General features: G+C 46.5%; 1 protein-coding gene across 5 annotated transcripts in view; it reads right to left on the bottom strand.

Moving 5' to 3' along the window:
• The window catches only part of SLC2A2 (solute carrier family 2 member 2), a 72,813-nt gene that overhangs the window by 8,976 nt on the left and 40,580 nt on the right, over window positions 1-23,257 (bottom strand). For all 5 annotated transcript variants that reach the window (XM_029075571.2, XM_029075585.2, XM_029075577.2 and 2 more), the window contains 2 exons: window positions 19,894-20,081; window positions 17,749-17,853 (listed from right to left, as the gene is read on the bottom strand). In XM_029075571.2, coding sequence (XP_028931404.1) covers window positions 17,749-17,853; window positions 19,894-20,081 — 293 coding nt within the window. The remainder of the gene's footprint in view (window positions 1-17,748; window positions 17,854-19,893; window positions 20,082-23,257) is intronic.

Here is a 23,257-nt window from a genome sequence, read left to right on the forward strand (position 1 = left end):
ATTTCGACACTAAAAGACCAACTACCTTCCACAACTTCATTGTTTTTAACCTTGAGTCGCAATTTGATATTGAGCGTGGCTGGGAAAATGACGCTGATGGAACTGCTCAAGGAACTGGATGTGCTGTCAGTGCGTGGCCGAGGTTGGTATTTGTATTTGTTAAGTGCTTACTTTGTGCAGAACACTGTTCTAAGCGCTGGGGTAAATACAGGGTAATTAAGTTGTCCCACTTGGGGCTCACAGTCTTAATCCCCATTTTACAGATGAGGTAACTGAGGCACAAAGAAGTGAAGTGACTTGCCCACAGTCACACAGCTGACAAGTGGCAGAGCCTGGATTCGAACCCATGACCTCTGACTTCCAAGCCCAGGGTCTTTCCACTGAGCCACGCTGCTGTCTCACAGCCAGAGAAGAGGCTGGACAATACTACCGAGAAGCAGCATGCCCTAGTGGATAGAGCACAGGCCAGGGACTCAGCAGGACCTGAGTTCTAATTCTGCCTCCGTCACTTATCCACAGTGTGATCTTGGGCAGGTCACTTCACTTCTTTGAGCCTCAGTTACCTCATCTGTAAAATAGGGATTAATACCGTGAGCCCCGTGATCTTGGGCAGGTCACTTCACTTCTTGGAGCCTCAGTTACCTCATCTGTAAAATAGGGATTAATACCGTGAGCCCCGTGTGGGACATAAAATGTGTCCAACCTATCTTGTATCTATTCCACTTCGTAGTACAGCACCCGGCACTTAGCCAGCGCTTAAAAAATACCACAATTATTATTATTATAGCTCCTTAGACCTGATCTGGAGTCTGATACCTAGCTTTAGCCACACATGGTTTGACAGTCTCCCAGGGGAAGTGTCGGCTTTCTATTTCCTTGTCTATCATTTCTTAGTTGGTCAATGTGCTGCCTAGATAACAGAACTCTGTGACATCTACCTCTGTGTTGCAAATATACATTTTTACTCATGTGAATGAATTTCCTGGCCTGAAAAAAAAACGGAAACACAAATCTTCCAGAGCTACAAATTCAAAGACTATATAGGCTTAGAGTTTCCTCCAATTTCCTGTCTATTCTAGATCCAAATGTAGCTGTTTCGAAAGCAATCTCACTTCTTTCTCTTTTGGTTTTGAAGATAACCTAAACTCAGTGATTTTGTTCTCAGTGTGACAGAAATGCAAATACCAGTTGTCCTGAATTTCTAGCTAATGAGTTAAAAGGCCTAATTACCATCACTTGAATATCAACATGTTTGAGCAGAGCATTGTACCGGAAACAACTTATCTAGGAAGGGTAAATGTACCTATTATCTCCCATGGTGACCTACACGCTTGAAAGCCCACATGGAGAGCTCTTCCCTTCAAGAAGCAGCAGAAGCAGGGGAAGGAGGATGGGGCCGGGAGTCTGAGGACCTGGATTCGAACCCTGACTCCAATGCTTACCTGCTGGGTCACCTTGGGCAAGTCACTTAACTTCTCTGTGGCTCAGTTCCTTCATCTGCAAAGTGGGGATTCAATATCTGGTTTTTTTTTTTTTATCAAGTAGCAGCATGGCCTAGTGGATAGAGCACGGGCCTGGGAGTCAGAAGGACCTGGGTTTTAATTCTGGCCTTGCCACTTGCCTGCTGTGTGACCTTGGGCAAGTCACTTAATTTCTCTGTGCCTCAGTTGCCTCATCTGTAAAATGGGGATTAAGGCGATAAGCCCCTTGTGGGACAGGGATTGTATCTAACCTGATTATCTTGTATCTGCTCCAGTGCTCGAACAGTGCTTGACACATCGTAAGAACTTCACAAACACCATCATCATAATAATTATAATTTGGTGTTTAAAAGCTTACCGTGTGCCAGACACTCTACTAAGCACTGGGGTAGATGCCAGCTAATCAGGTTGGACAGAGTCCCTGTCTCACATGGGGCTCACAAACTTGATCCCCATTTTACAGATGAGACAACTGAGGCACAGATTAATGGAGTGACTTGCCCAAGGCCACATAGCAGACAAATGGTGGAGTAGGGATTAGTACCCAGATCCTGCTGACTCCCAAACCCATTCAGTTCTCTTAGGCTATGAGTCCCACGTTGAACCTGTTTATCTTGTAAGTGCCGGAGCGCCTGACGTATAGTAAGCGTATAACAAATATCACAGTTATTCAGGACTTCCCACGTAGGTCAGTCATTTGTTTAAATAGGAATATGGGACATTTCTGTATGTTCCAGACAAGAAGACCCTAAACTCTAATTTCAGTGGAACATTTCTAAAACTTAACGGTCAGACCTACTATCAGCTTTTGGTTTGGGGGACATAATTCTCTTTCAAAAAATCTAAGCTGTGATTCTCTGGCTGCCAAACCTTTAGTCCTGTTTTCAAAATACTGCAAGGAGCCAAGTTAGTGTTTGTGGACTGGAGTCATTGTTTGATAGGAACAGGGTTCATGTGAGGGAGGCTGCAGGGGAGAGAACGAGGTGGTCATTCTCCGACTTAGTGAGGAAATTGGCCCAGAGCTCATTAATTGGTCAGCCAGGTAGGCCGTTCCGCTGAAATAGGCAGATGTTCACTGTGAACATAACTCGGGGAGAAGTCTTCAGCGGGGGTTCCACGGCAGGGATTTGGTTTAAGAGCAGGTGTGGAACAACGTTTACTGTGTGACCTTGGCCAAGTCACTTAACTTCTCTGTGCCTTAGATACCTCATTTGTAAAATGGGGATTAAGACTTTGAGCTCCTTGTTGGGACATGGACTGTGTATCCAATGTGAATAGGTTGCGTCTACCCCAGCAATTAGTACAGTGCCTGGAACGTAGCAAGTGCTTAACAAGTACCATTAAAAAAATACACTCCCCACCCCCAGGAATTCAGAGACTAACAATAATAACTGCTCTATTTTGATATTTATTAAGCACTTATTATGTCCTAAGCAACGTACTAGGTGCCGGAATAGATACACAATATTGGAATTGGACTTTGACCCTGACCCACATGGTGTTATATTATTCGATAATAGAGTTTGGGTTCCTTTCAAATGAATATGGGATTATGGATTAGAAAGATTTCTCTGCTCAGAGTATTGTCAGGTGCCTATGTCCTCCCCTTGGCTTGGAAGGCCCTCCTCCTCCATATATGATAGGGGTCTCTCTCTACCTTCAAAGCCTTAATAAAAATCTCATCTCCTCCAAAATCCCTTCCCCAATTAAGCCCTCTTTTTCCCTACTCCTTTCCCTTAGTTTACCTGTGAGCTTCGATCTGTACCCTTTCAGTACTTGATATTTACCCCACCCTCAATCTCACAGCACTTATTTCTATATCCAAAATGTATTTATTTTAATGATCGTCTCCCATTCTAGACCGCAAGCTCTTTGTGGGCAGCGATCTTGTAATTAATAATAACGTTGGTATTTGTTAAGCGCTTACTATGTGCAGAGCACTGTTCTAAGCGCTGGGGTAGACACAAGGGAATCAGCTTGTCCCATGTGGGGTTCACAGTCTTAATCCCCATTTTACAGATGAGGTAACTGAGGCACAGAGAAGTGAAGTGACTTGCCCAAAGTCACACAGCTGACAAGTGGCAGACCTGGGATTCGAACCCATGATCTCTGACTCCAAAGCCCACGCTCTTTCCACTGAGCCACGTGTAATTGTATTGTACGTTCCCATGAGGTTAGTACAGTACTCAAATATGATTGATCAAACCCACAATAAATAAGAATAAATAATAATAATTACGGGGGTTCATTATGCACTTCCTGTGTACTAAGCACTAGGGTGGATATAAGCAAATCGGGTTAGTCGTGGTCCCTGTCCCACATGGGGCTCACAGTCTCAATACTTGTTTAGAGATGAGGTAACTGAGGCATAGAGAAGTGAAGCGACTTGCCCAGGGTCACACAGCACCGATGAACTTCTGACTCCCAGGCTTGTGCTCTAATAATAATAATGATAATGGTGGTATTTGTTAAGCACCTACTATGTGCAAAGCACTATTCTAAGCGCTGGGGGGATACAAGATGATCAGGTTGTCCCACATGGGGCTCATAGTCTTAATCCCCATTTTATAGATGAGGTAACTGAGGCACAGAGAAGTTAAGTGACTTGCCCAGAGTCACACAGCTGGCGAGCGGCAGAGCCGGGATTCGAACCCATGACCTTTGACTCCCAAGCCCGGGCTCTTTCCACGGAGCCACGCTGCTTCTCTGCGTGATCGGTTGAATGATAAATGCTTTGCAGTTTGGCTGATGAAAGAGAGAAAAGAAAGAAATATATGTCACTTCTTCAAACTTTATGAAAAATCGCTCCGTACCTCGCCACGGGAGTAGGCGTAGCGGGTGAATAGAAGGGGACCCAGAATTGAACCCTGAGGGACCCGTCCTGTTAGGGGGTGGGAGGCAGAAGAGGAGCCCGTGAAAGAGACTGAAAATGAGTGGCTGGACAGACAGGAGGAGAACCAGGAGAGGAAAGTCAGTGAAGCTAACGTTGCCTAACCCCCTCTAGACTATAAGCTCATCGTGGGCCGGGAACACACTATAATGGATAGAGCACGGACCTGGGAATCGGAAGGTCGTGGGTTCTAATTCCGGCTCTGCCACATGCCTGCTGGAAGGCCTTGGGTAAGTCACTTCACTTCCCTGGTCCTCAGGTACCTCATCTGTACAGTGGGGATTGAGACTGTGAGCCCCATGTGGGATGGCGACGGTGTTCAACCCAATTTGCTCGTACCCACCCCTAGGCTTAGTACACGAGAAGCAGCGTGGCTCGGTGGAAAGAGCCCGGGCTTGGGAGTCAGAGGTCCCAGCTCCGCCGCTTGCCAGCTGTGTGACTTTGGGCAAGTCACTTAACTTCTCTGTGCCTCAGTTCAACTGTAAAATGGGGATTAAAACTGTGAGCCCCACGTAGGACAACCTGATCACCTTGTATTTCCCCCCCCCCCCAGCTCTTAGAATGGTGCTTTGCACATAATAAGTGCTTAACAAATACCACCATTATTATTATTATTACAGTGCCTGGCACAGAGTGAGTGCTTAACAAATACCACCATTATTATTATTACAGTGCCTGGCACAGAGTGAGTGCTTAACAAATACCATGATTATTGTTATTACTATTACCAACTCTATTAGATTGTACTCTTCAAGGGCTTAGTACAGTGCTCTGCACACAGAAAGTGCTCAATAAATCTGATTGATTGATGTTTCCAGGGTAAGGGGGCGGTGGGCATGATAGCGTATACATTTTCTTAACAGCGCCCTGAGGCCATCCCGACGCTTAGCTAAAGGTTTAGCTGCTGGCATTCTTGAAGACAGTTCAACCAGTAGAACTCCAAAGTGCTGGCTTGAGCTGCTCTGGTTTCTGTCATCTCCCCCTCTAGCCCGGAAGCTCATCGTGGGTGGGGAATTTGTTGTATTACTATATTGTACCCGCCCAAGCCCTCTGTAGAGTGTTCTGCACACAGTAAGCTCTCAATAAACACGATTGATTGAATGACTGACTGTGGAGGTGAGAGCTCACCTCCTCCAAGAGGCCTTCCCAGACTAAGCTTCCCCTTTTCCTTCTGCTCCCTCTCTACCCCCCCTTCACCTCCCCTCAGCTAAGCCCCCTTTCCCCGCTTTCCCTCTGCTCTTCCTCCATCCCCCTCCCCTCAGCACTCTGCTCATTTGTACATATTTTTATTACCCTATTTATTTTGTCAATGAGGCATACATCCCCTTGATTCTATTTATCGTGATTAAGTTGTCTTGTTTTTTGTCCATCTGTCTCCCCTGATTAGACTGTGAGCCCATCAATGGGCAGGGATTGTCTCTATCTGTTGCCGAATTGTCCATTCCAAGCGCTTAGTACAGTGCTCTGCACATAGTAAGCGCTCAACAAATGCTATTGAATGAACGAATGATCTCTTTTCCAGGAAGAGTGCAAACTCCTGGGTGCCTCTTTTTTTTTTAATGGTATTTGTTAAGCACCTACTATGTCTCCAACACTGTTCTAACTGCTGGGGTAGGTGCAGGAAGCAGCGTGGTTTAGTGGAAAGAGCCCGGTCTTGGGAGTCGCACGTCATAGGTTCTAATCCCGGCTCCCGCCACTTGTCAGCTGTGTGACCTTAGACAAGTCACTTCACTTCTCTGGACCTCAATTCCCTCATCTGTAAAAAGGAGATTGAGACCGTGAGCCCCACGTGGGACAACCTCATTACCCCAGAACTTAGAACAGTGCTTGGCACATAGTAAGCATTTAACAAATAATATTATTATTATTACACGGTCCCTGTCCCTCAGGAGGCTCAGAGTCTAAGTAGGAGGGACAACAGGATGCCCCATTTTACAGTTGAGGAAACTGAGGCACAGAGAAGTTAAGTGATTTCCCAAAGGTCTCAGAGCAAGCAATCGGCAGAGCTGGGATTAGAACCTAGGTCCTTCTGACTCCCAGATCTGCTCTCTCTCTACTAGGTCACGCTGCTTCCCCCAGTGCCTGACAGCTCCTCAGAGCTCTGAGCTACCCCTTTCTCCCTAAGTGCCTAGGCTCTGGGGTGCTGCGATGCCCCAAATCTCCCCAGGCCAGTAGCTGATTAGATTGTGAGCCCGTTGTTGGGCAGGGATGATCTCTATCTGTTGCCGAATTGTACATTCCAAGCACTTAGTACGGTGCTCTGCGCACAGTAAGCGCTCAATAAATACGATTGAATGAATCAGCTCCAGAAGGTGGAAAAACATAACCCAACCAGTTCCTGTGGCAATCTGGATCCTAGCAGGAGGCAGCTACGAGAGAGACGGTCCCATTTCTGTTTTTTCGATCAATACTTCCATCAATCAGTAGTATTTATTGAGCGTTTACCGTGTGCGGAGCCTTCCGTCTTCCTTATTTACATCTTTCAGTGAACAAGCTAGACTGTTGGAATTTAAAGATAAAACACAGTTGCTTCAGAAGCAGTGTTTCCCAATGGATAGGGCATGGGCCTGGGCATCAATGGGGTCTGGGTCTTACCTGTTGTGTGACCTTGGACAAGTCACTTCACTTCTCTGGGCCCCAGTTACCTCATCTGTAAAATGGGGGTTAAGACTACGATCCCTAAACGGGACATGGACGGTGTTCAAAGTGATTAGTTTATATCTTCCCCAGCTTTTCCTTTGGTGACTGGCAAATAGTAAGCATTTAACAAATATTAGGAAAAAAAAAGGATGTTTTTAGTTGTACTCATTCCAGTTTCTTTTCTTTCTGAAAAATCAGCAGCTGTTGGTATTTTCATGCACAGCTCAAATCTCGGAGCGGAGGATAGGGGGATTCTCAATTTCTACGATGCCTTCCTGGCATTGCTTGCAAACTTAGGCATCCACTCTGTGCGGGTCATGGCCTCACGGGCTCTGTGGGGGTGACTCCGTTAAATTGGCTCCCCACAGCTTTTTGGGCTTGTTTGACCCACCCCCTGGATTCATTCATTCATTCAATCATATTTATTGAGCGCCTACTCTGTGCAAAGCACTCTCCTAAGCTCTTGGCAGAATATACGACAAAGAGACACATTCCCTACCCACAGTGAGCTCACAGTCTAGAGGGGGAGACAGACATTAATATACACCCAATACATGAATATAATAATGTTGGTATTTGTTAAGTGCTTACTATGTGCAGAGCACTGTTCTAAGCGCTGGGGTAGATACAAGATAAGCAGGTTGTCCCACGTGAGGCTCACAGTTAATCCCCATTTTACAGATGAGGGAACTGAGGCCCAGAGAAGTGAAGTGACTTGCCCACAGTCACACAGCTGACAAGTGGCAGAGCCTGGATTCGAACCCATGAACTCTGACTCCCAAGCCCGGGCTCTTTCCACTGAGCCACACTGCTTCTCTATGGGGCCAGAAAGGGGCTGGAGGTGGAGCCGAGATGGCAGTTCTATTTCTCAGGCTGTGCCAGCCGGTGGGGCAGAATCTCTGGCCCGGGAACCCATGGCGGGGATCCACCCCATGGGCCGAGCTGCCCCTCGCTGGCCCAGTATCAGCAGCCAGCAGTAGAGGCACCGAGCGCAGGCCGGCTCAGGTGGGGTCAGGGCGTAACGCCCGGGAAGGGGCTCTAGGGAAGCAGCGTGACCTAGTGGATAGGGCCCGGACCTGGGAGTCAGGAGGATCTGGGTTCTAATCCCCGCTCTGCCGCCTGCCTGTTGTGTGGCCTTGGGCGAGTCGCTTCACTTCCTCTGTGTCTCAGTTACCTCATCTTAAAATGGGGATTAAGACTGTGAGCCCCACGTGGGATAGGGACTGGATCCAACCTGATGAGCTTGTATCTACCCCAGGGTTTACAACAGTGCTTGACACATAGTTTGATGCATCTATATCTAATAATAATGTTGGTATTTGAGCGCTTACTATGTGCAGAGCACTGTTCTAAGCGCTGGGGGAGATACAGGGTCATCAGGTTGTCCCACGTGAGGCTCACGCTCTTCATCCCCATTTTACAGATGAGGTAACTGAGGCCCAGAGAAGTGAAGTGACCTACCCACAGTCACACAGCTGACAAGTGGCAGAGTCGGGATTCGAACCAATGAACTCTGACTCCCAAGCCGAGGCTCTTTCCACTGCTTCTCTAAGCAGCATAGCTCATCTGTAATTCTATTTATTTGTATCGATGCTGTTGATGCCTGTTTACTTGCTTTATATCTGTCTCCCCGCGTCTAGCCTGTAAGCTCATTGTGGGCAGGGATTGTGTCTCTTTATTGCTGAACTGTAATAATAATGATAGTATTTGTTAAGCGCTTCGTATGTTCCCGGGCACTGTTCTAATTGTACTTTCCAAGCACTTAGGACAGTACTCTACACACAGTAAGCGCTATATAGATACGATTGAATAGTAAGTACTTAACAAACGCCATCATTATTTACCATTCTGGTCTGACCCTGATGAGCTAGTCAGTCAGTCATACTTATTGAACGCTTACTGTGTGCAGAACACTTTGTTGAACTCTTGGGAGAATACACTACAACTTAGGTACATATCTGAAATGTATTTATATTAATGTCCATCTCCCCGCTTCTAGACTGCAAGGTCACTGTGGGCAGGGAATGTGACTGTACACTGTTGTGGTGTAATAATAATAATAATGTTGGTATTTGTTAAGCGCTTACTATGTGCCAAGCACTGTTCTAAGCACTGGGGTAGATACAGTTATCAGGTTGTCCCACAAGGGGCTCACAGTCTTAATAATAATAATGTTGGTATTTGTTAAGCGCTTACTATGTGCAGAGCACTGTTCTAAGCGCTGGGGGAGATACAGGGGAATCAGGTTGTCCCATGTGGGGCTCACAGTCTTAATCCCCATTTTACAGATGAGGGAACTGAGGTACAGAGAGGTTAAGTGACTTGCCCACAGTCCCACAGCTGATAATAGGGGAAGCAGAGTGGCTCAGTGGAAAGAGACCAGGCTTGGGAGTCAGAGTTCATGGGTTCGAATCCCAGATCTGCCACTTGTCAGCTGTGGGACTGTGGGCAAGTCACTTCACTTCTCTGGGCCTCAGTGACCTCATCTGTAAAATGGGGATTAACTGTGAGCCTCACGTGGGACCACCTGATGACCCTGTATCTACCCCAGCGCTTAGAACTGTGCTCTGCACATAATAGGCACTTAACAAATACCAGCATTATTATTATTATTGTTACGCATGTTGCAGATGAGGTGACTTGAGGCACCGAGAAGTGAAGTGACTTGCCAAAGTCTCACAGCAGACAAGTGGCGGAGCCAGGATTAGAACGCACGACTTCTGACTCCCAAGCCGGTGTACTCTCCCAAGTGCTTAGTACAGTGCTCTGGACACGGTAAGCTCTTAATAAATATGATTGAATGAATCGAATGTATGATTAATATAAGAGACTCATTCCCTGCCCACAACCATGGTCGGCAATAGAGGATAACGTTGCCATTGTTCTGGCTCTTGCGGGGTTTGGCGGAGGTGGTTTCCCTTCCCCATCCACTGGGACCCTGGGAAGAGGGTCCATTTACCCACCACATCCTTTTTCCCTCCTCCGGCTTCTTGGATAGAGCCCGGGCCTGGGAGTCAGAAGGTCATGGGCTCTAATCCCGACACCGTCACTCATCTGCCGTGTGACCTACGGCTCGTCACTTCACTTCTCTGGGTCTCACTTACCTCATCTGTAAAATGGGCATTAAGACTGTGAATCCCACGTGAGACAGGGACTGTGTCCAACTTAATTTGCTTGTATCCACCCCAGAGGTTAGTACAGTGCCTGGAACATAGTAAGCACGTAACAAATGCCATAATTATTATTATTTTCAAGCTGCCGTCTCTGGAGGGCAGACGGGCCCCCAACATGGCCACTTGGAGCAGAATCTGAGAATCGGCTGCTATTCAGGCAGGTGATTGCCCCTTCCCCCATCCCCACTCTTCTTAGCATAGTGGCTAGAACATGGGCCTGGAAGTCAGAAGGTCATGGGTTCTAATCCTGGATCTGCCACGTGTCTGCTTTGGGACCTTGGGCAAGTTACTTTCCTCTCTGGGCCTCAGTTCCCTCATCTGTAAAATGGGGATTGAGACTGTGAGCCGCACGTGGGACTGAGACAGTGTCCAACTTGATTTGCTTCTATCCACCCCAGCGCTTAGTACAGTGCCTGGCACATAGTACGTGCTTAACAAATATCATCATTATTATTACTCCGAGCTGCCTGTTCTCACTTCCAGTACCTGGCAAAGAATCAAGAGCAGCAGTGGAGAAAGAGAAGAAATATTTCTGAGCCCCTTTTCCTGTTCTTCTTCCTTGTCCCTCTTTCTCCTTTCCATCATTTCCTCCTCTTCTGTCACACCTCTTCTTTTCTTCTTACCTCCCCTCAAGTACCACCCCCAGTGTCCTGCCCCATAATCCACTTCCAAACTCAAAATGAAAATCAGACACCCCTGTTTGTTCAGAGACTTCATCGGAAACAAAATTCCAAACCCTTATATTTCTTACAGATGCAAATATTTTAGGTCCATTTTCAATTATGCCGAAGATGGATTTTGGGTAACGAGTTATTCGTGATTTATGTTGGCTGAAGGTCACCTGAGCCGATGGGAATTTAATCTGGGAGCAGGCATGCTCAGGAACATCATCTATTTCTCCCTGCGGTTGCCTTGATTCTGGGCTGTATCCCTGTCCTGTTTCAGTGATGCCTTTCCCATTCTTTCCCTTCTCCTTCCTCCACCCTTGATGTTTCCCACCCCAGCCTGACATGGTGAAATTTGTCTGACCTTCTTCAAGGAGGTGGTAGTTCAGCGATTCATTCATTCACACATTCATCATATTTATTGGCCACTTACTTTAATAATGTTAATAATGTTGGTATTTGTTAAGCGCTTACTATGTGCCGAGCACTGTTCTAAGCGCTGGGGTAGATACAAGGTAATCAGGTTGTCCCACGTAGGGCTCACAGACTTCACCCCCATTTTACAGATGAGGGAACTGAGGCACAGAGAAGTTGAGTGACTTGCCCAAGGCCACACAGCTGACAAGTGGCGGAGCCGGGATCGGAACCCATCACCTTTGACACCCAAGCCCTGAGCACTGTACTAAGTGCTTGGGAAAGTACAATACGACAATAAACGGTGACATTCCCTGCCCACAACGTATAGTCTAGAGTGGGAGAGATAGATATCAATATGAATAAATGAAAGTAAATATAAATATACATAAGTGCTGTGGGGCTGGGATGGAGGAAGAGCAAAGGGAGCAAGTCAGGGTGACACAGAAGGGAATGGGAGATGAGGAAAAGTGGGGATTTTTCTGAGAAAGCCTTCAATAAGGCTTTGAATGGGGGGAGAGTAATTGTCAGATTTGAGGAGGGAGGGTGTTCCTGGACAATATTTCTTAGGCAGATTTTCAGGTCCATCTTCGATTATGCAGAAGTTGGATTTTGGTTAACCTGTATTCTTGAAACAGGTTGGCTGAAAGTCACCTGAGCAGATGGGGATTTTGATCTGGGAGCAGACATGCTCAGGGATATCTTCTACTCCTTCCTGCAGTTGCCTTGACCCTGGGCCCTCTCCCTGTCCTGTCCCTGTGATGCTCCTCCCATTCTTTCCTTTCCCCTTCCTCCACCCTTCATGTTCTGCCCTCTCCCGGCCTCAGATTGTGAAATTTGTCCGACCTTCTTCGAGGAGGTAGTAGTCGCTATCTAAGGGTGGCAGGCAGGTGGGGAACTGGGGATTGGAAGAATAGAAAATAGAATTCATCAATTGGCAGAAATTCTGACGTGGGCATCCCCCAGGCAGGTTCTTGGATTGAGGAACCCTTGATGTGATTCCAGTGCCGTTCCCCAAATGGTAGGAGAAACTCCCTACCGTTGGCTTCGGACCTCTCCAACAGCTTCCTTCTTACAAGTCAGCTTCCTCGCAACTCAAGGCCCTTCTAGTAATTTCCCTGGCAAATGGCAAATCCCTTCCAGTTGTTCCTTTCATACTTCGATCGGTCCATGTCCCTGCCTGCCTCTTCGTCCCTGGCTGTTCTTTCCTCCCATATGTCACTTGTTCCCTCCTCTTTTTGTTCCCCTTTCCCTATATTGTCTATAAAACATACCATGCCAATGAACGAATACCTTTCGAGAATGCTCTAGCAACACTGAAGCATAGTAGAACTTTTGATCTTTTGTGGAGTTGACCCAGCTGACAATAAGCTGATAATAGTTGAAGTGGTCATCACAGCCCGCATAAGCAGCTGCATATTTTAGAATCATGCTACCTTAATTAACAGATGCACACCCCTTGATCAACTTGAAAAGGCATAAAGGGAAGCCAGCTAAGATCCACAGATGAATCTCTTTGGGCTCGGAGAAAAGCGTCTAAGCATTACGATGAATGAAAGCTAGGAAGGGAAAGAAAATAAGGGTTACTTCATTCACTTAATCATAATTATTGAGCGCTTACTGTGCGCAGAGCACCGTATTAAGTGCTTGGGAAGTACAATTCAGCAACAGACAATCCCTGTCCACAACGGGCTCACGGTCTAGAAGATACCTATTTAATACCCCATGTACAGTGCTCTGCACACAGTAAGAGCTCAATAAATACAATTGAATGAATGAATGAAAGATACGCTCATTTGGATATCGCACTGCTCGTTTTCACCAGTGTCCAACTTGACGGTCTAGGCTGTTTATTTTATAAGGAGCTCTTCTGAACTTGTCTAAAGGGTGCTTTTTATAAACTAAATGCGGAATCTTGTCTTATGCTGTTGAGTCATCTCTGACCCATGGACCCATCTCTCCCAGAATGCCCCCACCTCCATCTGCAAACGTTCTGGTAGTGGATCCGTAGAGTCTTTTTGGTCAAAATACGGAAGCGATTGACCACTGCCTTCTTCCGTGCAGTAAATGAGTCTCTGCCCTCAACTCTCTCCCGTGCAGCTGCTGCCCAGCACAGTTGAGTTTTGACTTGTAGCAGATTGCCTGCCACTGGCTAGCCACTGGCCAAGCTAGGAATGCAGTGGATGATTGAGCCCCTTTTTCCTCATCTCCTATTCCCTTCTGCGTCACCCTGACTTGCTCCCTTTGCTCTCCCCCTCGCCCCCACCTTGCAGCATTTATGTGTTTATCTGTAATTTTATTTATTTATATTAATGTCTGCTTATTTGTATTGATGTCTGTCTCCTGCCTCCAGACCGTGAGCTCGTTGTGGGCAGAGATTGTTACTTTTTATTGCCGTATGTGCTTTCCCAAGAGCTTAGTACAGTGCTCTGCACACAGTAAGAGCTTAATAAATATGATTGAATGAATGAATATGCCTCTGATTGACTCTCCTTCCCTTAATCGAGACTGATAGAGTACTGGAAACTCACCAGTTGGGAGCCTGAGAGGGGAAATGCTTAATACTGAACCTAATAATACTTGATCAAATAAATGGTTTTGGCTCTTTGAGGCCGAATGAGTGAGGGTCCGGGTGTATAAATTGACAATATTGGCTACTTCCGTGCCTCTCCTCGCTCTTGGTGTGGCATGTTGAGTAACGGAAGCTGAGACCGAAGACCCAGCTCCCAGGGGGATAGAGCCAAATTTATACTGTGTTTCAGAATAATTACAATCACGGTATTTGTTAGACACTTATATGTACCAAGCACTGGGGAAAACACGAGATAATCAGGTAAGGCACAGTTCCCATCTCACGTGGGGCTCACAATCCAGGTGTGGGGAGAACAGGGAAATAATCCCCATTTTATAGAGGAGGAAACCGAGGTACAAAGAAATGATTTGCCCTAGGCCACAAAGCAGGCAAGTGGTGGAGCTTGTATTAGAAGATCCCAGATCCCCTGATTCCAAGACCCCACTCTTTCCAGTAGGGCATGCTGCTACTTTAATGAATAATAATAATAATAATAATGATAATGGTATTTATTCAATGCTTATTATGGGCCAGGAACCGTACTGAGCCCTGAGGTGGATACAAGCAAATCGGGTTGGACACAGTCCCTGTCCCACGTGGGACTCACAGTCTCAATCCCCATTTTCCAGATGAGGTAACTGAGGCACAGAAAAGTAAAGTGACTTGCCCAGGGTCATTCAGCAGACAAGTGGTGGAGCCCGAATTAAAACCTATGACCTTCTGACTGCCAGGCCCGTGCTCTAACCACTATGCCATGCTACAGCTCCCTCAAAAAGTCCCCTCCTCCCCTGGTACAGTCCATTTGAATCTCAAGCTTAGTCCTGTTGATTCTGGGGAAAGCAGCATTGCTTCAGAGTGGACTTTTAGCTCGGATGGATCGCTATCTTTTCTCGGAAGGCTCCGTGTGAGTTCTGTTTGTTATCTGCTCCTCCCCCTCTTTCCAAGGTCCAGTGATGCTTAAAGAGGTCAGAAAAAATACACTTTTGATCTGGAGAGCAAGCCTGTAATTGATTGACTGGTCTAAGATAATATTTAAATATCCGTGTTTGTAGACTAAAACAGAAATACCTATATCATCTAGGCAGCCAGATCACGCTAATGGTATGTCGAGGCCTTGGGAGATCAGAGGGAAGAAAACAAAAATCACTGACTAGTGGATAAAGCACCTGGGCTCTAATTCCAATTCCTCCTTTAGCCTGCTGTGTGAACTTGGATGAGTCATTTGACTTCTCTGTGCCCCGGTTTTGTCATTTGTAAAATGGGGATTAGATCCTATTTAGAATGTGAGCCTCTCCTGGGATGTGATGATCCTGTATCTAATAATGATGGTATGATGACCTTGTATTAAATAATGATGGTATTTGTTAAGCGCTTACTATGTGTCAAGCACTGTTCTAAGCCCTGGGGTAGATACAAACTAATCAGACCCTGTCCCACATGGTGTTCACAGTCTTAATGCTCATTTTACAGATGAGGTAACTGAGGCACAGAGAAGTTGAGTGACTTGCCCGAGGTCACACAGCAAGTAAGGGAAGGAACTGGAATTAGAACCCATGACCTTCTGACTCCCAGGCCCAGGCTCTCTCCACTATGCCATGCTGCTTCTACCACAGACCCTGTCCCACATGGTGTTCACAGTCTTAATGCTCATTTTACAGACGAGGTAACTGAGGCACAGAGAAGTTGAGTGACTTGCCCGAGGTCACACAGGAAGTAAGGGAAGGAACCGGAATTAGAACCCATGACCTTCTGACTCCCAGGCCCAGGCTCTCTTCACTATGCCATGCTGCTTCTACCACAGCTTTTAGTACAGTGCTTGGGACATAGTAATCCTTTAACAAATATTATTATTGTTATTATTGTTACTATTATTGATAAAAATTATCAAGCATCCTCACTCTATAATAAATTATACACTTTTGTTTCTTTTGTTTCCAAGCTGAATGGGAAGGTGGTCCCAGGGCAATAGGCCACCAAATCTTTTACCTCCAGGCCACTGTCTCAAATAATAATAATATAGTAACAATGATGACATTTGTTATGCGCTTACTATGTGCTAGGCACTGCACTAAGTGTTGGGGTGAATACAAGCAAATTGGATCGAGCACAGTCCCTGTCCCGCGTTGGGGTCACGGTCTTAATCCCCATTTTCAAAATGAGGTAACAGGTACAGAGAAGTCAAGTAATAATAATGATAATTATGGTATTTGTTAAGCGCCTACTATGTTCCAAGCACTGTTCTAAGCGCTAGGGTAGCTACAACGTAATCAGGTTGTCCCAAGTGGGGCTCACAGTCTTAATCCCCATTTTACAGATGAGGTAACTGAGGCACAGAAGGCTTTGGAGTCAGAGGGCATGGGTTCGAATCCTGGCTCTGCCACTTGTCAGCTGTGTGACTCTGGGCAACTCAAGTCACTTCTCTGTGCCTCAGTGACCTCATCTGTAAAATGGGGATGAAGACTGTGAGCCCCACGTGGGACAACCCGATTCCCCTGTGTCTACCCCAGCGCTCTGACCTCCCTTCCTCCTCTCTCGCCCCGCTCCGGTCTATTCTTCACTCCGCTGCCCGGCTCATCTTCCCGCAGAAACGATCTGGGCATGTCACTCCCCTTCTTAAACAACTCCAGGGGTTGCCTATCGACCTCCGCTCCAAACAAAAACTCCTCACTCTAGGCTTCAAGGCTCTCCATCACCTTGCCCCTTCCTACCTCTCCTCCCTTCTCTCTTTCTACCGCCCACCCCGCACGCTCCGCTCCTCCGCCGCCCACCTCCTCGCCGTCCCTCGGTCTCGCCCATCCCGCCGTCGACCCCCGGGTCACGTCCTCCCGCGGTCCTGGAACGCCCTCCCTCCTCACCTCCGCCAAACTGATTCTCTTTCCCTCTTCAAAACCTTACTTAAAAATCACCTCCTCCAAGAGGCCTTCCCAGACTGAGCTCCTCTTCCCCCTCTACTCCCTCTGCCATCCCCCCTTTACCTCTCCGCAGCTAAAGCCTCATTTTCCCCTTTTCCCTCTGCTCCTCCACCTCTCCCTTCCCATCCCCACAGCACTGTACTCGTCCGCTCAACTGTATATATTTTCGTTACCCTATTTATTTTGTTAATGAATTGTACATCGCCTCGATTCTATTTAGTTGCCATTGTTTTTACGAGATGTTCTTCCCCTTGACGCTGTTTAGTGCCATTGTTCTTGTCTGTCCGTCTCCCCCGATTAGACTGTAAGCCCGTCAAACGGTAGGGACTGTCTCTATCTGTTGCCGACTTGTTCATCCCAAGCGCTTAGTACAGTGCTCTGCACATAGTAAGCGCTCAATAAATACTATTGAATGAATGAATGAATGCTCTGCACATAGTAAGTGCTTAACAAATGCCAACATTATTATTATTAAGTGTCTTACCCAGGGTCACACAGCAGACAAGTGGCGGAGCCAGGATTAGAACCCATGACCTTCTGACTCCCAAGTCTTCTCTTCCATCCAATCCCATCAAATACCATCGTACCAACGATCGTCATCAGGAAACGAAATTCTTACCGATCCAAAGGCTGACGTCATTTGAGAAACACATCTGTTATCTAGAGGAAGAACCAAGCCAATCCCTAAAGTGGCTAATATCCCTCCCTGACAGGGTTGGTTTCTGTGACCTTGTTGGTTACACATTTCTCTGGTTCCTGGATAACGTCCCCACTTTTAGTCCCATAGTAGAAAGTTTTTGAAACTCCTGAAAATAGGCCAATAGCACATGTGAGGTCATTTCGATCAGGGATTCTCACTCATTATTTTATTGTACCTTCTCAAGCGCTTACTACAATGCTCAGCACACAGTAAGCGCTTAATAAATACAATCGAACGAACGAATTGAATGGATGAACGTACAAGAGACTAACGGGGTATTTACCGAGGGACGTTTACTTACTGAGACGACGGTGAAGACGGTGTTGACAACTCCAACTCCGATGGTTGCATAAACTGGCTCTCCCACTCCAGCATTCTCAAAAATGCTGGTCGAGTAGTAAAAGATCTGAAAACATCATATCTGATAATGAGCTGCTGGAAGAAGATTAATGAACAACCCCTCCGATCCCATCCTGACTGGCTGAGTCCTACTTCCTTCCTAAGAGGCTGGGGATGGGTCCCGATGACCTCTTGAAAGCTCGCCTTGCTCTCTGGTTCTTTAACATTCTTAGTTGCTGGAGGGCCAAGGGAGTGGCTTGGGTTTTATCAAAATCTAAAAAGTGTTGAGCTTTTTTTTTTTTTTTAAAGAAAGCTGCATTAATAGGATTTTAGGGCTGGCGGGGATATCCAGGGGTCAGAGTTGATTATTATCCCCCAACCTCCAGGAATTCTTATCTGAATCATTCCGAACAGATGAAAATCCACAAGGTTTTCAAGATCTCGCAAGAGATTGTGGGAGTGTCTTACTGCCAGGATTTCTTCGGCCAGAAGCCTGTTGCAATTTAGGTATAATTCTTAATACTCTAGGAGAAGCAGCGTGACCTAGGAGAAACAGAATGGCCCAGCAGAGTAAGCAGGGCTTAGCGGATAGATCTCGAGCCTCGGAGTCAGAAGGCCGGGGGTCCTAATTCCGGCTTCACTGCTTGTCTGCCGTGTGACCTTGGGCAAATCGCTTAACTTCTTTGTGATTCAGATAGCTCATCTGTAAAATGGGGATTAAGACAGTGAGCCCCATGCGGAACATGGGCTATATCCAACCTGACTAGCTTGCATCTGCCCCAGCACTTAGTACAGTGCCTGGCACCTAGGAAGGGCTTAACAAATACCATTAAAAAAAAGACAAAGGATAAGGAGAAATAAAGTCAACATTGCTTTCATCCTTTTATTCTCCAGGTGAAATGATCCCAATTACTTCAATCTTTCCTCTTGGGGGTGTCTGTTTTTAACTCTAAATCACTGTAGTTGCTCCTCTCAGTAGTCCAAATTTAATGTGAAAATAAAGGAAATATCTATTTTGAGGGTTTTTTTCTTCCTGATTAGGAAAACATTAATTCCAGGGTTTGGAAGTGAGAAGCATTCCCAAATATTCTTGAGCACATTACACTCTCCTTTAGGGATTCATGTGAGACATCCTTGCTCTTTCCCTCCCTCCCAGCCCCACAGCACCTAGGTATAGATCTGTAATTTTATTTATTTGTACTGATGCCTGTTTATTGGTATCAACGTCGCTCTCCCCGCCCCCCCAGATGGTGAGCCTCGTTGTGGGCAGGGATTGTCACTGTTCACTGCTGTATTGTACTTTCTCAAATGCTTAGTACAGTGCTCTGCACACAGTAAGTGCTTAGCAAATTTGATTGAATGAATGAATATTCTCTTTTCACTGAATTTTGTTTTTTTCATGCATTATCGTTCCTTTTCTTGAATTCTGTACATCTCATCCATTCATTCATTCAATCGTATTTATTGAGCACTTGCTGTGTGCGGAACACTGTACTAAGCACTTGGGAAGTACAATTCAGCAGCAGATAGAGACAATCCCTCCCCACAACGGGCTCACAGTCTAGAAGGGGGGAGACGGACATCAAAACAAGTAAACAGGCATCAGTAGCACCATTATAAATGAATAGAATTATAGATATATACATAGCATTAATAAAAATTAATAGAATTATAGTTATAACTATGCATATATTTACACGAGTGGAGCGGAGAGGGGGGTAGAGCAGAGGAAGAAGGTCAGGGCAATGGGGAGTGGAGGGAGAGCAGAGGAAAAGGGTGGGAAGGCCTTCCAGAGGAGGTGAGCTTTCAGTAGGGCTTTGAAGGGGGGAAGTGGGCTAGTTTGGCGGATGTGAGGAAGGAGGGCATTCCAGGACAGCGGGAGGACGTGGGCGGGATAGGCGAGAACGAGGCCCAGTGAGGAGATGAGCGGCAGCAGAGGAGTGGAGCGTGCGGGCTGGGATGTAGAAGGAGAGAAGGGAGGAGAGGTAAGAAGGGGCAAGGTGATGGACAGTTTTGAAGCCAACAGTGAGACTGCCCTGCCCAAAAGAATAGAGTGTGCCATTTTTTTTCTGAGCATAGCCCCATGGGAGGATCATTCCAAACTCACCCCATTGATTCCAGAAAACTGCTGGGCCGTATGAAGCATCAGCGCCACCAGAAGGGGCTGCCGGTAGCTGGGGGAGGTGAAGAGCTGAGTTATGGAAACTTTCCTCTCACTCAGAGCTTCTTCTTTTTCCTTTCTCATTTCCATGATGTCCTTGGTGAGGTCCACATCCCCTCGGAGCCGTTGCAGGCCTGACCGGAACAATGATCGGCTTACTTTCGTTTCCTCAAGTTGAAGACCGTAGTAAGATTGTAAGCTCCCCGACTAGATGGTGAGAGCCTTGAAGTGGGGGGGGGGGGGGGTCATGTGTATCAACTCTCTTGTACTGTACTCTCCCAAGCGTTTAGCACAGCGCTCTGCATTCGGTAAGCGCCCGATAGATACCAGCGATCGATTGATAAGGTCAGTGAGGGTGTGGTTGCGAGTGGGGAGATCACCGTTGGTAAATGACCACATTAGTGAGAGATAAAAATGGAATATTCTTGTTTGGGCCTGTTTTGAAGTTGTGGGCCTGAGGTTCTGCTGGGGTGTGATCAGAGTTGCTTCAGCAGTTATGCTTCAGGAATCCCCTTCCCGTCGAGACCTCGAGCTTCATGAAGCTAGCTCTGCCTCAAACTCTTATGTGGCCTCCCCATCCTCTCTATGACTCACTGATTCAGTCGCATTTATTGAGCGCTTATTGTATGCAGAACACTGTACTAAGCACTTGGGAAAGTACAGAACGACAATAAACAGTGACATTCCCTGCCCACAACGAGCTTACAGTCGCCGTCCGTCACTCAGTGGTATTTAGTGAGTGCTTACTGTGCGGAGAGGACTGTACCAAGTGCTTGAAAGAATATGATACAGCTGGTAGGCGCACTCCCTGCTCCCGAGATGCTGACAGTCTACTACGGGAGACAGGCACTAAAATAAATTATAGACAGGGGAAGCAGCAGGATATGATATTTGTTAAGCGCTTATTAAGTGCCAAGCACTGTTTTACCCGCTGGGGTAGATACAAGGTAATCAGGTTGTCCCTCATGGGGCTCAGGGTCTTAATCCCCATTTTACGGATGAGGTGACTGAGGCATAGAGAAGTTAAGTGACTTACCCAAGGTCACACAGCAGAGAAGTGGCAGAGCCGAGATTAGAACCCACATCCTCTGACTCCCAAGCCTGTGCTCTTGCCACTAGGCCTAGCTGCTTCTCTTACATAAGTACTGTGAGGGTGGTGATTATGTCAGTGTTTAGGGGCTATGGACCCAAATATAAAGGCAAAGAAAAGGGTGGGGATATGAGAGGTTAGTCAAGGAGAAGCAGTATGGCTTGGTTGAAAGAGCCTGGGCTTGGGAGTCAGAGGTCGTGGGTTCTAATCCCGACTCCGTCACTTGTCTGCTGTGTGACTGTGGGCAAGTCACTTCACTTCTCTGTACCTCAGTTACCTCATCTGATTAAGACTGTGAGCCCCACGTGGGACAACCTGCTTACCTTGTATCTACCCCAGCGCTTAGAACAGTGTTTGGCACATAGTAAGTGATTAACAAATACCATAATAATAATAATACAGAAGGCTTCTTGGAGGACATAAGATTTTAGTAGGGCTTTGAAGATGGGGAGAGTGGTGGTGTGAGTGGTGGTATGAAGGGGAACTCTACTTCACAATCTACCATCTCCACCGTTGGGAAAGAGGGGGTTCTCCCCCAATGACACACATTCCTGAAATAATAATAATAATGTTGGTATTTGTTAAGCCCTTACTATGTGCAGAGCACTGTTCTAAGCGCTGGGGTAGATTCAGGGTAATCAGGTTGTCCCACGTGAGGCTCACAGTTAATCCCCATTTCACAGATGAGGTAACTGAGGCACAGAGAAGTTAAGTGACTTGCCCACAGTCACACAGCTGACAAGTGGCCGAGCCGGGAGTCGAACCCATGACCTCTGACTCCGAAGCCCAGGCTCTTTCCACTGAGCCACACTGCTCCCCTGAAAGCTCCTACTGCCGTGCCAGCTCTAGAGCCGATGGTGACCAGAGGAAAACCCCAAGTCCTGTGAGCCCCTCCTTTAAGCGGAGAAGCAAGAAAGACTCTGGATAAGGCAGCCATCCGGAAGACCACCAATCTCCCCATCTTCTCGGCCCTCCTGAAATCACATCTCCTCCAGAGAGTCTTTCCTGATTAATCTCTAATCTTCCAGCTTTATTTTTCCCCAACGGTCACCTCAGAACTCGCACACCATCTAAGCACTTACATACTTACGATCCACCAAACACTTGTGTAAACCTCTTCCTACTTTAATGCTTCCTCTTACCTGTTGTTTATTTTAGAATCCATTTCCCTCCTTAGATTGTATTTTCCCTGAGAGCTGGGATCAATTTAACAAAATCTCTCCTACTCTCCCATGTGCCCAGTTCAGCGCTCCGTACAGAGTTAACATCAATTAATACTATTCATTCATTCAGTAGTACTTATTGAGCGGTTACTATGTACAGAGCACTGTACTAAGCGCTTAGAATGTACAAATCGGTTACAGATAGAGACAGTCCCTGCCCTCTGACGGGCTTACGGTCTAATCGGGGGAGACAGGCAAAAACAATAGCAATAAATAGAATCAAGGGGATGAACATCTCATTAAAACAATAGCAAATAAATAGAATCCAGATAAATAGAATCAATACTATTGTTTGGAAGCACTGAGGGTTTCCTCTCCTTAATTTTACAGGAGTCTCTACAACTCTTGAGAATAGAATAATAATAACAGAAGAATAATGGCATTAGTTAAGTGCTTACTCTTTACCAGGCACTGTACTGAGGCACTGAGAGTTTCTCTCCTTAATTTTATAGGAGTCTCTACAACTCGTGAGAATAGAATATTAACAACAGAAGAATAATAATGGCATTTGTTAAGTGTTTACTCGGTGCCAGGCACTTTACTGAGCAGTGGGGTAGATCCAAGCTAATCAGGTTGGACACAGTCCCTGTCCCACATGGGACTCCCAGCCTTAATCCCCATTTTACAGATGTGGGAACCGAGGCACAGAGAAGTCAAGTGACTTGCCTGAGGCCAGCAGAGCAGGGCCAAGGCTGACTCCCAGGCCCATATTCTCTTTGTTAGGCAACATGGCTTCTCAATTTCTACAGCTCCTGAGAATAGGAGAAGTAGCGGATTCAATTTATCTTCAATTTTACTTGGCTAGATTAAGTTCCTTTTAGGTAACCTTTCCTTTTTTTGGAAGAGACTCACTGTGGGTAAGGAAGAGGGAGCTGGTGAATGGAGGTAGGCTCTAAGGGACGGGGAAGAGGAGGTGTTCGGTCACTCAGTCTACTAATCGAGCCCATAGTAAATAGTAGCACCTCCCACTAAGCAGACAAAAATCGATGAATTCAGC

Source organism: Ornithorhynchus anatinus, chromosome 1 (genome assembly GCF_004115215.2).
Source record: "Ornithorhynchus anatinus isolate Pmale09 chromosome 1, mOrnAna1.pri.v4, whole genome shotgun sequence".
Classification (NCBI taxonomy): domain Eukaryota; kingdom Metazoa; phylum Chordata; class Mammalia; order Monotremata; family Ornithorhynchidae; genus Ornithorhynchus; species Ornithorhynchus anatinus.